At 38.1% G+C, this 16,548-nt stretch overlaps 1 protein-coding gene across 4 annotated transcripts in view; it reads left to right on the top strand.

Moving 5' to 3' along the window:
* The window catches only part of Dclk1 (doublecortin like kinase 1), a 330,559-nt gene that overhangs the window by 22,373 nt on the left and 291,638 nt on the right, over positions 1-16,548 (top strand). For all 4 annotated transcript variants that reach the window (XM_090342259.1, XM_090342260.1, XM_090342261.1 and 1 more), the window contains exon 3: positions 2,269-2,615. In XM_090342259.1, coding sequence (XP_090198385.1) covers positions 2,269-2,615 — 347 coding nt within the window. The remainder of the gene's footprint in view (positions 1-2,268; positions 2,616-16,548) is intronic.

Here is a 16,548-nt window from a genome sequence, read left to right as displayed (position 1 = left end):
ACCTTGAATGCCTTCTCCTTTCCCTTTCTTCTTAGCACATTGTTCTTTATTGGAATAGCACACGACTTTTGATGAAGTAATCCCAGCAAGGGAGCCTGACAGTTTTGTCCCAAGTCAAAGCCTCCTTTCTTCTGATTGCTATGATTATTGGAATGAAACTAGGAGTTACCTTCACCAAGTGTCTTGGAGAACCTTTTATAAAAATATATTTTAGAACTTTCCAGTGCAGTTTATCTAAGAAGCTGTAAACATATTTCTTTCTTCCAACTAATATATTCTTTAACAAATAGCTTCAACATCATTGTATTCTTAAGACTCCCTGTTTTATTATTTTCTTCTGAATTTAAAAAGTGCGTTGAACTCTTAACAACTATATGTTTTGAATTATTACCTTAATATATAAACTTACAGAAGCTGTTGGAAAATTATGGACCATTTTGGAGAGACTTTTGGGACATTTCATTAGGATAGATCCAGTATAATGGCTACTGGTAACTGGTAACTATGTTTAGAAACAATTAGTACATTATAACATAAGACCTCATCCTGATATCAAGTAATTTTGTTTTCAATTTCTCTTTCACACTTGGTGTACAAAAAGGGTGCTGCTGTTTCAGGCTATTTTTACTTGTATAACAAGTATACATGTGAGATCACCTTGTTCTCTACTGTTTAGTGTGGGGGGGGGGTGCCCAGAGATTTGTATGTGTTAAGTAAGCGCTCTTCCATTGTACTCTATCCCCAACTCCTTTACTATCTGATTTTACCCCTGTAAAAACCTAGTGAGGTTTAATTTGACAGTTGATTAAGCTAACCTTCAGAAATTTTGAGGATTTGTCCAAGGCCACATGCCTGGAACAGAGGCCTTGAGACTGAATTTCTAATTAATTTTTTTCCTAGTGACATATTCATAGCATCCTTCTAAGCTTTCAAAAGCACTACTGTTCTATTGCTTTCTCCCCTTCCTTTTCCTGCTCTTCCTCCTCCCCTATGTCTCCTCTCTCCTTTCCCCCATATCTCCTGGGAACAATATAGTCATCTGCCAGGTGGAGAGAAAGGAGATGGGTTAATGTGTACTAGTGCATAACATCTAGGATGGTACAATGTATAAGTAGACATGTTAGAGTGAAATGTTTTCTTAATTAGCAGAATGAATGCTGGATAACATATCTAGTGTTTCTATGTTTTTAAACTCAGGTTCAGTCATTTTTATGTTAGTATTTGGTTCTCTGGACTTGTATGCTTGTATTATTAATTTAAAACTAGGACAAGGACATAGATAAAAGTAAATGGGCTGTGCTGGAATAAGTCTGGGCCATTTTACCTGAAATAATGAAGGCTTTTTAAGTATTTCACCTACTGCTTCTTGCTTATAAAGATTCATTAACTGAAAAGAGAAATGATATAAGACCTTCAAGTTCAAGATTTTAACTTGATGAAATCGGTATTTAGGATTAGTAACTTTGCAATTTGTGATCTCTTGGTATGTGTGAATAGTTCATATCTCACCATACTTACGACTATTTTTATTGCAAGATTTTCAATACATCCAACATGAAGTGATATTTGTTTTAAAGTCACTTTATGTAGTTAAATTTTGATGTTGAGCATTCTCTAAACCTTTCACTTGTCAACAATTGTGTGGCTCACTATATGTTGCACTGGAGATGACAGAGAAGGAAAGGGTGATTATTTTGCTTACTTTCAGAATTTTACCTGACTTTGCAGAATATTTGGTATTACACTTTCATCAAAGTTGTAAATTGCATAGCTATTTTAAGAAACTGTGTTTGGATCCATTTTCTGTTTTCAAAGTATCTAAAGTGGCAAAGGTAGTTGATGTCTAAGTCTCAAAGAATACCTACCATTTTAAATTTAATTTCATGTCTTTCAGAGGCCAATTCAAGCATGTTGTATTAGCAACCAGAAAATGAATAAATGAAGATCTGTTTTCTTCCCAAGATGTCAGTCTGTGGCTGAAAGAACCAGATGAGAAGTCAGCTATTTTTCTTTTTGGATTCATTATTAATCATACTTCCATTGTTTTTTAAAAATTATATTTTTATTATCTTTAAGTAGTTGTACAAAAGGTTGCCATTCACCAAATCAGTTTATACATTCGATGCATCTTGCATGGTTTTCAAAACCATGCAGCTAGATCATACCGCTAGGAAAAAAAGAAAAGAAAAATAACTGCAAGAGAATATAGGAAGAAAAAGGAACAGAATTTGCACCATGTGAATTGAAAACATTGTCTCTTTTTTTCAGGAGAGAGTTATGTGTGCGGCTCCATCGAGCCCTTCAAGAAACTGGAGTATACCAAGAATGTGAACCCCAACTGGTCAGTGAACGTGAAGACCACCTCAGCCTCCCGGGCAGTGTCTTCACTGGCCACGGCCAAAGGGAGCCCATCAGAAGTGCGAGAGAATAAGGATTTCATTCGGCCCAAGCTGGTCACCATCATCCGAAGTGGGGTGAAGCCACGGAAAGCTGTGAGGATTCTGCTGAATAAGAAAACCGCTCATTCCTTCGAGCAGGTCCTCACTGACATAACTGACGCCATTAAGCTGGATTCGGGAGTGGTGAAACGCCTGTACACCTTGGATGGGAAACAGGTAAGGGTGGTGTTTGGTAGGTTGCCAACCACACAGGGAGCTGGAGGGCCATGTGGTGGGTAGGGCATTTTCCCAGTGTGCTTGTTAATTTCATGGTAGTCCAAGGTTAGGATGCAGGACTTATGATGGGAACAAAAGAAGAAATACAAGCTGTTTTTGGAGATGAGGTGATTACTCAGGACTTCCACTTTTATTTGCTTAACATGATGGTGCTTTTCATTCCTCTGCCATAGCCTCCCATCTCCTAGCTTTATGCATCACTGAGTTGCTGAGGTAAACTGTGACCAGTAGAGAAAAGTCAAATCTATGTTTTAGACTAAATAATACATAGTTTCAAGAGTCTATGTCTCAGGAGTATTGACTGGTGAGATGTATTTAAGTTTTCTGGGTGTAGAAACCTCCAACTAAGCTGTATTGCCATCTGGCTGGGTTTAAGGGTCTAGAATATTATTCATCTTGTATTTAAACATAATTTCAGAATTAAAATGAGAACGCACGTTTGTTGATGTGGATGAGTGGATATTTTCCTGTGAGCTGGGTGGAGGAATAGAACAGAAGTCTTACTTGCCAGCATCTTGTATAGACTTTTAACAGGGTTTGACAGAACCAGAGAGAAATAAAAGACAACGAAGATCACATTCTCAGCATGATCTAAGTGTTAGTATCTTTCATTTAAGATAATCATTGGTAGCATTTAACACTTTTCCTTGAAACACAATTTTAAATATGACTATAATTTTTTTTTGCCAGTTCTGAGGTTTGAACTCGGGGACTTGTGCTTGCTTGCTTGTTTGATTATGGCTAGTACTATACCCCTTGAGCCATTTTTCTAGCTCTGCTTTTTGCCCATTATTTCAGAGATGGATTGGACTTTTCTGCCTGGGCTGGTCTTGAATCATGGTCCTTTGGATCTCATCTTCCTGAATCACCAGGATTACAGGCATGAGCGACTGGTTGCCTCTTTTTCTTTTAATTTTAAGGGAAAACTTTAAAGATTTGTATGTATGATTCATCTTAAAAATTAAAACTGTACTTGCAAATGAAGAGATTGATCTCATAAAAAGATGATAAGTTCCTGAGGGTTCAGATAAACGTTCTGAAGTAGAATAGATGCGAATGACAGGAAGAGAGTTAGTTATGAAAGATTCACTTCCCCCTCCCCCGGGGATCCGTTTAAGTGTTCTGACTTTATAAACTTCATTGTGAAAGAAGGAATCCATGCCAGGTGTTCATTTAAATGGACCACACTTCTGCTTGTCTCATAAAACTTGCATGTAGACAAGGGATCCTAGGAATGAGATATGAAATCTAGTAGACCCAAGAGGCATGACTAGAATCTTACAAATACATTTGTGAGCAGAAAGTCATTGCTGGCTTGTGAATTACTGTAGCAGTGAATGGCAAGCTTCAGTCTTTGAGCCCTTTCCTGGTTCCTGTCCTAGTGAGTTACTCAACCATCCTGTAGATTTGGATTTTTATATGTTGAATTTGCTTATGAAGGAGATTTGCCACTGTGATGTGATTCAAGTGATAGAGTGCATACTTAGATGAGAGCAAAAAATTTAGGAAAAGGAATACATGATTTCTCCTCTCCTCACTTCACAATTCTCAATATTCCAAATTGTTACATACTAACTCTAAAAATCATATTTCTTTACTATAACTTATCATAGATTTTTATCTTATAAATAACATAATCTCTGGTTGTTTTCTCCCTTTCTGAATTCATCTAGTATCAATGTTTTACAAAGTTTATTTTTCTTTGTTTTACATGCAAATGATCCAGCATAATGGAAAAGAATCTCAGGGCTAATGTCCAAAGATTTAGAGTCACATATTGGATCATTTGGAATATTTCTGATTTTTTTAAAGCACATAAGTGTGCCTCATTAAACTTACCAATAAACATATGACTCCTGTTTAATAGAATGCTTGTGGTATTGAGTATAGCAGTACATGGGAAAAACTTCTGAACTGTAATAATGATAAAAACAACAGCTCTATCAGACATTCTTCTAAGTGCTTTACATCTATTAACATCTTCAGTCTTTATAACAGCTAAGGTATAATCCCAATTTCACAGAGGAAGATACCAGAAATGGTGGAGCTGGACTTGGAACTGATATCACTTCAGATGTTGGGCTGGTAACCTCAGTAGCACAGAAGACTGCCAAACATATAGAAATGTACTGTGGAAGAATTTCCAAGGGCTGTCGGGGACTTCCCCTGTCACTGTCACATGGGATAATAAACTTATGCACAGAAAGATGTTTATTTTGGCTCACAATTTTGAGGATCCATGATTCTTTTGGGCTTGTGGTAAGGCAGCATAATGTGGCAGGAACACATGACAAGTAAAATTGTTCATCTCATGGAAGGAAGTGAAAGAAAAATGAGGAAGGGGCCAGGGTCCCACAGTCCCCTTGAAGGATACACCCTCAGGGACTTAAACACCTCTCATTAAGCCCTACCTCTTCCCCATCCAACCACCTCCTGTTAGTATCACCCTAGGGACTAAGCCTTTCAGAATGCATTTTTGCTGGTAGAATGGCTCAAGTGGTAGAGCACCTGTCTAGTAAGTGTGAGGTTCTGGTATCATCACGAAAACATGCTTTGGGGAAAACCTTGAAAATCCAAATTGTAGCACAAGTATAATTTATTCAAGAAGTATCATTTCAATGTGTTCTGATATGTGTGTATACATACATATATCAGAAAAAACAAGGTTCACATACCGAAATGTGTGCATTTGTACACACATACAAGTACCAGTTATATGTATGTGTGTATTTTTTTTCTTCATCCATTCTGCTGACTGTGATACTTCACTGTTTTTGTTGAGCACACCTTTTGCTGCTATGGCATCTCCTACTGTGGCATGTTCTCTTCATAGCAGGAATTGCTAAGTTGCAGAGGTATTAGATGACAAAGTGGAAAGAACAAACACTTTTTTTTGCCTGAGTTTCCCAACAAAATGCTTCTTTGTGGACCATAGGAGTATTTGGAATTGTTTCAGTTCAAAAGAGACATCTGCCCCATAATCAGTTACTTTAAGTAGGACTTCTTTTCGACAGCGTGGCAAAGACGGCAGTTGGTAAGCTTCTGTAGACAAAGCCATTTTCCTCCACCCCGTCCTGCAGAATGATGCCTGGAACATTGGCATGGAAGCTTATTCTGCCAGTGGTGGCACTGGGATCTGTGTGATGCCAACAAGACATTAGACTTGACATTATTTGTCCCGCTTCATTTATTTTAGAGCTTAATTAAGTTATACATGTTTATATACAGCCATAAATATTTATGCTTTATGGAGTCATGTGTAAATAGATATAGCCATATATATTTGCTTATGTAAATATACATTTATATATAAAATACATATATATGTGTATGTATATATATAGCTTAATTGAGTCCATACATCAGATCCCTAAGATCTATGGGGAATCTAATGTCCACATTTAAAGGTATTTTCTTGTAATGAAGCAATGAACTGTTTAACAAGTGACTAACTTCCACGTGTTGGGTGAGTAGTTGAGACGATATTCAAAGCTTTTTGCATTTACCTCAGGCACTGCAGATGGTCCCCTGTTGGAAACTGTCCATGCTGGGGTTTTTAACATGGGAATGGTGAAAGCTTGCGCCTGCTGTTTAACTTGTTCCACAGAGGAGGTGGCCACTGGAGGGCATAGACCACATGGTGTTTTCACTCGTTCCTACTGCCACATGGTGCCTTTGCTTGTTGCCTCTTGAGTATACATTAAGCTCCAACCCAGGAGTTCATCTCACAGCACTTGGCTGAAAATTCCAGGCTGAAATAAAGAAAGCAACAGCTTGGAAGTGCTGCACCATACTAGAAAAGATTTTGCAAATGTTGCCATTAGCCAAAAGGCCTGTGGTGGCGCCTGGGTAACCAGTTTGTGAGCAAGTCCTTTCTAAAGATCATAGCTCATTCCTTATTCAGAAACACCCGAGATTCCATAAAAGCCTTGATGACACCTTTCCTACTTCCTCATTCTAGGGTTTGGAGTGACTCTTCGCCATGACACCAAGGCTCCTGGCTGCTCTTGACAGCCATAGCTCATAGTTCAAGGAAATGCTTGCTGTGTCCTGCTTTTAGTGATGTATTATTATTTATCTGGGTCCAAAAGCAAAACAGGGCATTTGTGAAGGGTTTAAGCCATGACCCTTTCTTCATAACAGAAAGGATGTGCAGGACCTGAGAGGTCCAGCATCTTTTCCTCGGCGCACGAGAGATAATGGCGAGGTTTGGCTGTGGGATCTTCCCTCACCTGTCAAGTAGCCATACCTGGAGTCATCTGGGGTATGACCATTTTTAAATGATTAAAATAACCCCCAAAGATACAAGAGTTGCTATAGAGATACCCCTGCATAGCTCTCGACACCTTTTATGGAAAAGTAAATCTGGCTTTCTGCAGTTACCAAAATCTACTTACTGAATCCTTCCTTAGAAATACAAAGAACAGCATGCCTTAGAAAGCAAGGGCCTAAGCAGGTGATTGAGCCTGTGCAGATCATTGATGAGACACTTGCCAGTGATTCCCCTTTCCTCTGAAATATAATAGTGATGCGCTGGAGTGTTCTTCAGGTAGAATACATAGGCATAGCCTCATTTTCTCTGCTCTTTGATATTAAGGGGTAGCCAACATTGCAGCATGCTTAGGAAGTAAAAGAGCAACTGAGGGATGTTATACCATTCTCTTATAGACATTTCACATAAGCCACCCACTTGGTAAAGTCTATCACTGCCAGCATGCTACTGTGCTCAATCTCACTCTTACGAGCTTTCCATATTCCACTCAGTTTAGATGTAGTACTCTCCCTTAGCTGTGCTTTTGCTTTCCCATTGTTTCAGGGATCAGTTATGGTCTGACTCTATTCAATGGAAAATTCCATATTTTGAGGAAGAGCAAGAGAGGGAGAGGGAGAGAGAGAGGGGGGGGAGGGGGAGGGGGAGGGGGAGAGGGGGTGAGGGGGGGGAGGGGGAGAGACACAGACAGAGAGACAGAGATAGACATAGAGACAGAGAGAGGATATTATTATGATCATTCTATTTTATCATTAATTATTGTTGCTAATCCCTTACATTGCACAATTGCTAAATTACACTTCATCTTAGGTGTGTATAAAAATTGTAATATATATATATATATATATATGGATACCAGATACTCCAGGCATGTACTGAGTATTTTAGAATACATTTTTTACAGGTAAGTGGGACTACAGTATAGGCAAATTGATTTAGACACTAAAATGAGAACAGATGTCATAGCTGCCATCTTGAAGAACTTAGTAACGGTCAATCAGTTAATCAGTTGCATCTTTGTATCTTGTGTGTGAGTTTATGTGTATGTATTCTTAGATATTATTAGGGACTAAACTCAGAGATGGGCATGCTAGGCAATGAGCATGCTAACGCTCCGCCACTTGAGCCACTTGAGGAGAATCTCCTAGACTTCTGTATGTGAGGATGTGTGTGTATGTATATATGTGTATGTACATATGTGTGAATATAGACACACACACACATACATATACTGGTACTAGTGCTGAGCTCAGGGTCTCTCTCAAGACTGGCTTTTCTCTGGTTGATTGATGGTAAGTCTTAGGGACTTCTCTGCCCTAGTTTGCCCACCTTCCTTCTTTCCTTCCTTCCTTTCCTCATCCCTCCTTCCCTCTCTCCTCTCTCCCTTCTTTTTTTCCTTCCCTCCTTCCCTCCCTTCTTCTTTCCCTCATCTTTAAATAGTTTTACAAAAGGAGTTGCCATCTGACAAAGCAGTTTTTGACTATGGTGCATCTTGATCAGTGTTATCTCCTTCAATATTCTCACAGATCTCAGCCTCTTAGGTAGATAGGATTCTAAGTGGGAGCTTCCAGCATCCAGCTCTGTCTCTTTATATTGTTGAATTCCCATCACCAATTGTAAAACATGAAGAACCAAACATTTCTGCAAATGAATTATAGCCACTTCTTTTTGCAGATTAGTGAAGGAGTTTATTGAAATTCAGTAAAAGGTAACGATAGTATGAATTTATGAATCAACTACCAAAAATGGTCTTTAATTTTTCCTTTGGATTTTTAAAATAATTTAATTTGAAAAGAAAAATAATTTGGTGTACATGAGGGTTTAAAGAACTTGGACTCAGTCTCCTATCACATGCTAAAATATTGACAAAACTTTATTTTAACATTTGACCTTGGCTATGTATAGCAATTGTTGAACATAGAAAGTGTAAAAAGTAAAGAATTCTAAACAAGAAGCAGAGAACTGAAAATATGATAGCAATTCATTGAACCAGAAAAAAAATTTTCTGTAGCTGTAGGTAACTGTGGTATTTTTCCTTATTTTTTTTTTTTTTTTGCCAGTCCTGGGCTTGGGCTCAGGGTCTGAGCACTGTCCCTGCATTTTCTCAAGGCTAGGGCTCTACCACTTGAGCCACAGCACCACTTCTGGCTTTTTTCTACGTATGTGGTACCGAGGAATTGAACCCGGGTCTTCATGCATGCTAGGCAAACACTCTACCACTAGGCCAAACTCCCGGCCCCTTATTTTTTAAAAAGCTTTTTTTTTTTTTTTGATGATAGCTCTAACATTTTGGTAGACAAGTTTTGGTAGCTAGCTCATTTTTAGTAGACAAGTTTTCCACACTATGAAGTTACATATTATCTAGGTTGTAAAGTCTGACGCAGAAGTTTTCAGTTAGGATTTAAAAAATGTTGGTACTGATGAATTAGTTTGTGTCTTAAAATATCAAATTAAAAATTTCTACAAGTACTCAGATCACCTGTTAAGTGATCCACATGATTTTATAGAGCAGGTATAGCTGATTTCAAAGCAAAAGGAGCTTAAAATAATTATGAAGCTTCACTTGGAGAATTCAAGTGTTGGAAATTGACTGTGCTATTTTATGTATCTTTGGTAGATAGTCAGGATTCATGGGCGACAGCTGTTCTTATGTAGATATTAATTCCTCCAAGCTGGGAAGAGTTAAATCCAGTTCGTGTAGTCTGAATTCCTCTGACACTGTAATCAGTTGTGATTATGTGCAGTGACATCAATTTTAAGCAGAGGTTAATTTTAGCAGAAGTCGGTTTCCCACAGTATGAGCTCTGAGTTCCCGCAGCATTGCGCTGGAAGATTGAAGACACGTTTCCTGAAGTTCTCTGTTGAGTCCACTAAGGGCGCTGTGGACACTTCAAGAAGATGGTCTTGAAATCGCTTATTCATGGTGACCTCTGCTACTTGGCTGATGGGTGGAGATGCTGAACTGGCCTTTGAGCCACTTGTGCTGATGGAAACAATTCTGACTTTCGTGTCAGCTATGTTCAGGCTTAGAGTTCAGTCTGAAAAGAATCTAGTTTGAAGTTTTGCATTTGGGTTTGGAAAATTCAGTTTGTCTCCCCTCTTGCTGTGGTTTAAATCTCTAATGTCCCCCAGAGGCCTACGTGTAGAGTCCTGATCCTTACCTTGGCATTAGTGGGAGTTGATGGACATTGTATAAGGTGAGGCCTAGTGGGAGATTTAAAGGGATTGTGGTGAGAACAAGCCCATTCTTCTTTTCTCTAGTTTTTCACTTTCTGGTTTTACCAGGACACACTCCTCCCCTCCCTGGTTCCCCTCCCCCTCCAACTGCCCTAAAAGCAAACTGAGCCCAAACAACCCTCTCACTTTATAAGTTGGTCATCTCAGGGCTTCGTTATAATGGAAAGCTGATTCGCCAACTTGCTAATTAATGGATGTCAAGTGTATTGTAATGGCTAAGCATGATTCTACATGCTGCATTTTTTATTTTTTTACTAAAGAATTTATTAACATTGATTTTTTACATCATATTTCAAATGACAAGTTTAACAAACAAGTATTCAAGAAGGGAATCTCTATATACAATCGCTGGCACTTAGTTTTTAGAACTTAATCAAAATTAGGCTAAGGGTTTGTATGTCATAGATATATATATTAGTTTATGAAATAAAACATTATGTCTATAGAGTCATAGGTTTTTATGTCTATGTAGTTATGTTTATATTTCCATTACCATGTCCATAGTATTGGGTATACAAATATTGAGTCCTCCTCTTGTACTCTTTGGATTTAATAGCCACATATTAAGGATACCATGCACCTTTTGTTCCTTAGGTCTTGACTTGTCTTACTCAGCTCTACATGCTGCATTTTAAACATAGATATAATCAGAATCAGAAGGCAGAGAAAAACTGGTTTCCTAGGTCAACAGATGAGTTCAATTCTCTCCTCTACTCCCAGAGGGAACAGTTGATTTTTCTGATATAGTCCCATCTCCTGTATAATCAAAATAAGGAAAATAATGCTTGTTTTATCAGTAATTATGAAGATTACATTTTTTAAAGTCCTTCTGACAAATTTAGCATTGTCATTGGTGGCTAATTATTGTTCATTGTTACAACTGAAAAGCTGAGGGTTTGGTTGTATTACGGGTTTTGAAAGAAGATTATATTTAAATGTGCCACAAGAACTCACTACTTAAAATTACTCCTTAATGAGGAGTAATCATTTCTTCCTTTGTGAATGTGTCTTTCTTTCTTATATTGAAATGCTTCAAGGTGGAATGAAAAGAGCATGGAATTTGTAGTTGAGACATTTATAAAACTAAATACTAGCTTTAACATTCATAAGTATTGTGACCATTGGCAAGAGACATTAACTCTCTTTGCCCCCTTCTTTAACAGACAAATACTTATGCATACCTCATAATATAGTTGATAAAGTACATGTTTATAGGCTCTACTTACTACATGGCAAGTCCTCTGTATTTAGCAGGTCTTTTCTTTGGCCTTCATAGTTCAGACTTCCTTAAAAGTGCACTTAGAAGCCGAGCATCAGAGGCTCATACCTACAATCTTAGCTATTCAGGAGGTTGAAATTTGAGGATTGCTATTTGAAATCAGCGTGGGCAAGGAAGTCTGTGAGATTCTTATCTCCATTTAACCAGAAAAAAAGCCAGAAGTGGGTGATGTGGCTCAAGTGACAGAGCTCCTGTCTTAAGTGGAGAAAGCTAAGGGAGAGTGAGCAGGCCTTGAATTCAAACTATGTGTGTGCGCGCACACACACACAAACACAGAGCACACAGAAAAGTATGCTTGTAGTTGTATTATTGTCATGCATTTCAAACTGGCCATTTTTTATTGTTTCTGTTGTAACTAAATCAGTATTTCTATTGATCATTAATGGTGTTTCTTAAAAAAACAATCTCATTTATTGTCAGTACATTGGGAAGGCAGCCCAGATATTATTTTCTTCACTTGCTTCTTTAATTACACAAGATATTCCTTAAAGAATGAACTGAAAATTTATTCCACACATAAGGTGGTGTTAATATTATTAGCACTATCATTTATATAATACCTTCACTGTGCCCAGCACTGGGCTCATTGTTAAAACACTAGAGTTTATATATCCTGTTCAATCGCATTGAATTATTACCATAGGACTGCAAATCAAGACTCTGCTAAGGTGACTTCATGTATGAAACCTCTTACTTGCTCATATTGAGTTGACAACTTTCTGTCTTCGAGTCCATTCACTGTGCATTGCACATGGCCCCGTGATTCTCCCAGTGCTGATCAGCTGTCATATGTCTGTTTCCTGCGGCAGGTGTTGTACAATGAGCTGGGGAATTGGCCTCTGAGTAGGTGAAAGCTTGCTTGATTAGCAGTTAGATGGTTAAGTGACTGGAAAATTGACCAGTTTTCTATGGGCTGTCCTCTTTGCATTCGAATATTAGTGCTTGAAAATTGTATTAGAGGCCATGGCCATGTTAGAAAAGAGTTAGTCACCTAGGACTCTGGTGATGTATAAATGTAAGCAAAAGAAGTACTGCTGTGTGCATTGTAACTGCAGCCTGTGTGAAGCTTATCGTGGTGTGGTTCTCTGGCTTAGACATCTGCTTCATAAAAGATTCTAAGCTAATTAAAAAACAAAACCAAACAAAACCAACTCATCTGCCAATTTTGGCTATTGAAAGCACTTTTTTTTAATCCTGTGGGAGAACAATAGATATTCTGCTAGAAAAGTCTTACCCTCTCAGTGAGATGAATTGCTCTACACTTCCCTGACATGGCCTTGGCCATCCAAAGAATAAAGATTGATATATTCTGTGGATTTAAAAATTGGTAAAGAGCCAATAAAGATATTCTCATAGAAAAAAGCTGGCTCAATTATTGCAGAGATGTGAACATAATATATAGGATTCAAGGGCATTTGTGGTGATAAAGTACAATATGCTACAACAGATTTTCCTGATTAGCTCAAATCTTTCGGACTAAATTAAATGAAAGATGGTTGTTTCCGAAATTAAATAGAACTTTAAAAATCCAATTTTAAATCCAAATTATGTTGTGAACAACATGCCAGAGAAATAAAAGGACAGATGGGAGATTTAATTTTTTAATTAGGTGTCTCCATTTAATATGCTATCAATGTAAGGAATTTTTGAAGAAAATGAGAAAATATTAAGATAAAATAAAAACTTCCATCATTTCATTGATAAGATAGAGCCCATTCATGTTTTGGTCCATGTCTTTTGCCATTTTCCTCTCATAATGACACTGTTAGCAATTTGGTTTCTTCCTAATAACTTCAGGCATATATATGCAGGAAATGTATTAAACAATCCCCTCTCTATCTTCTTTATTACCCAGTGTAAGGTCTTCCACCTCTATAGAACTGTGTGGGCTGACAAGGCAGCATATTGCTCCAAAGTCAGACTAAAATCTAAAAGGATATTCTAGAAGCAAACAAGTTATTCTTGAGAAATGGTTCAGCATACACAAGATTTACCAGGTATCCACTTAGAAATTTTCTTTGCCATGGTATGCAATGATATGCATGCAATGGAAGCTGTATTTTCAGTGTGGATTAAAATCTTCTCTTGGGTCAATGATGGGGAGACTCTGGTCCTGAAAGCTTTATGATCCTAGGGTAAGGGAAAATATATGATCATGAGATGACCCAACCCGGACTGTTCTATGGACTGGGTTGCTAAATAGGTTAGGTGAATCAAATGCTTTCTCAAATAATAAGTCCAATTTGAAAAGAAATTGAGAAACATTTATGATGGATGGTTGCATCTCAGAATTCATATCTACTCTCTGGAATCTAAGAATTGTTTTACAGTTTTCAAACCTGTTTGATTTTCATTTTTTTTTCCTTTATGAGATTCTCCCTGAGAGAAGGAGGAAAGATCAAGTTCCTTTCCAGTGTATTACTATTATAACCATTTATACACTTGCAGAAAAGGCCCAGACTACCTGGGGAAACAAGATAGTGCTTCATCAACTTCGGTATTTCCCACTTCCCTCATTAGATGCTTAATGTTTTCTAAATGACTTTTCTTGATCTTAAACTTTCAGATTGTGGTAGGTAAAATCAAAAATTATAGGGCACGTCCCTTTAGAGATCTTTCTACTTTCCTTATTTATCTTCTCCCTAAATGACTGTAATCTAAACTGACACTAAGCCTGCAGAAAGAGAAACAATTGGGTTTTAGTTTGTAGGAAATCTTCCAGAAAGAAAATAACTCACAAGCATTATTTTCAAATGTAAGATAGGCATGCCACTTCTTTTTTTCTTTGTAGTTCTGGCTATCAAATCCAGGACGTCACACGTTGTAAGGAAGTGCTGGATCACTAAGCTATACCCTAAGTCCTTAGATACTTTATTTCTGAGGCTCTTTAGGAATAGTAATGCATAACCTGAAACAGATTGTCAGGAAGCCCACCATCAGCAGAAATGTGCTTCACCTATATTATTGAAAGCTTTGCTGAATGAGTGTCAGGACACAGCAGCTGTGGCAGCACTAGTAGCATGTTGAAATGTAGACTGTTGTGCTGCACTGAGACCCACTAAGGCAGAATGGACATTTTCTCAAGAACCTCAAATGATCCATAGTCACACTGTCATTGTACACTCAGATGACCAAGTAGCCTAGATAGAACATCAGACTCCCAAAACCTCAAGATGACTGTGACATGGTAGATGTTTGTGGTGGTTGTTATTATTGCAGTGCTGGGGATCATCCTCAGGTCTTGGTGCAAAGCACTCTGTTTCTGCACTGAACCACCAACCCTGCTGCAAGGAAGATGGAATTAAGCATTCATTGTAGCTGATTTAGCAAACTTTATCATCATTCCCTCAATGCCAATATTAACATCAGATGGCAACATATAATTGCCAGCAGCAATGTTCTGGAAAGCAGCCAGACCATTAGTAGGAAATGTGTTCTCACTGCATTCCAGCTTCCATGGAGGATGGATGACTTCCTGTATGGGAAGTACACGGAGGTTCAGAGAAGCTGACAAAGTGCTGATCTTGCAGAAGATTTTGTATGTGATTGCCACAAAGTCCATAGGCATGCCGTGGGAGGTCTGTATTTCTCCTTCCATACAGTACACCAGCAGAATGTTTTCCTCATGTATCTTCTGGAAATCTTCAGTGACAATGATTAGAAGTCACTAAAATTGTTCATGCAAGAGCTGGTTTTAAATTTTCACCTGTTGTCAGGTGCAATCCCTCTGCATGAGAAAATACCCAACATTGAAGATGCCCAGAAAGAACATAAACATACTTGTAATGAGTGCAAGATGTGGATGGGCCAGGTTTCACAGATAATTTCCAGCCTGCATGCCTAGGGATGTAATAGACAGAGCAGTACTCATTTGACTATTGACAACAACAATGGATATAGAAAACTAGCACGAAGTAACTGCCTAGAAATCAGAATTAGTGTGATTTTCTTTTTCTTTTTAAAATCATTTTTGGTTTTGTTACCCTTCAATAGTGGTACAACGGGGTTTAAACTCAACGTGTCAGTTTGTGCAGTGCATCTTCATAAATGTGTGAGTGGTTTTCTCATATGTAGTGCAGAAGGTAAAAGAGGAAGGACTGAGTATTGTTGTTCTGCCTCTAATTCTAGCTACTCAAGAGGTTGAGATCTGAGGATCTTTATTTGAAGCTAGCCCAGGCAGAAATGCCCATTCAATTCTTATCTCTAATTTAATCAGCAAAACAGCTGGAAACAGATATGATGCTTAAATGGTGGAGAGAAATCCTTGAACAAAGAAGCCTCGTGAAGCCCTGGGTCAAGCCACTATACTGATGGAAAAGACAAAGAATTTCATCTCTTTAACTGACGTGCATGCTGCAATACCTGCACGCCGTTAGGACAGACAGGACTTGCAAACAGTCATAGGATGCCACTGACCCCATCAACAGGGACTTTTTTGAATGGGAATGTCAACTCTGTTGCTGATGTTAAAGCTTCAACTTGGGAAGAAAAGTAATAAGCCCTAGCAAGAATTGGATCTATGCAGATACAGTTCATGGGGTCATTTCCATTCATGCGTAGATGCTACTAGAGCTCTACAGAAAATGAAATTGTTTTCATGTTTCCCAGGCCATTTCTGGGGCTGGTGTTGTAAGGAAGGAATGGTATGGGAATTTTTGGTCATTTTATTCTTGATAACATCTTTGTTCTTCTTAGCATAAACCCTTTCTATGGAAGGGGAGATGTGATTCAGGAAGTAGGATTGCCAGCCTTGAGTGAGAAAGCCCTAGTGAGCGCTTGGGACCCTGAGTTCAAGCTCCAGTACGGTAAAAGAACAAAACCAAACAATAAAAATTGTGTTTCCTTTGTTTCCACTTCCTGTAGTGGATAGATTTAATCATTGTGTATTTAAAATCACTTCCATTTATCAAATTCTTGTTGCATTTGATGACGGTTATTAGATGGTATGGGTTGACCAAAGGATCATACTATCATTCCTCTGAGATTCTTCCAGATGGAAGATGTCAAACATTTTGACAAAATAGTTCCAAACATTATTATTATTTCTTATATAGAGTGCTCATTGGTGGTAAAGAGCATAGCAACTA

This window comes from Megascapheus bottae, chromosome 11 (genome assembly GCF_031878675.1).
Source record: "Megascapheus bottae isolate mThoBot1 chromosome 11, mThoBot2.hap1, whole genome shotgun sequence".
NCBI lineage: Eukaryota > Metazoa > Chordata > Mammalia > Rodentia > Geomyidae > Megascapheus > Megascapheus bottae.
This window is presented reverse-complemented; position numbering and strand designations above follow the sequence as displayed.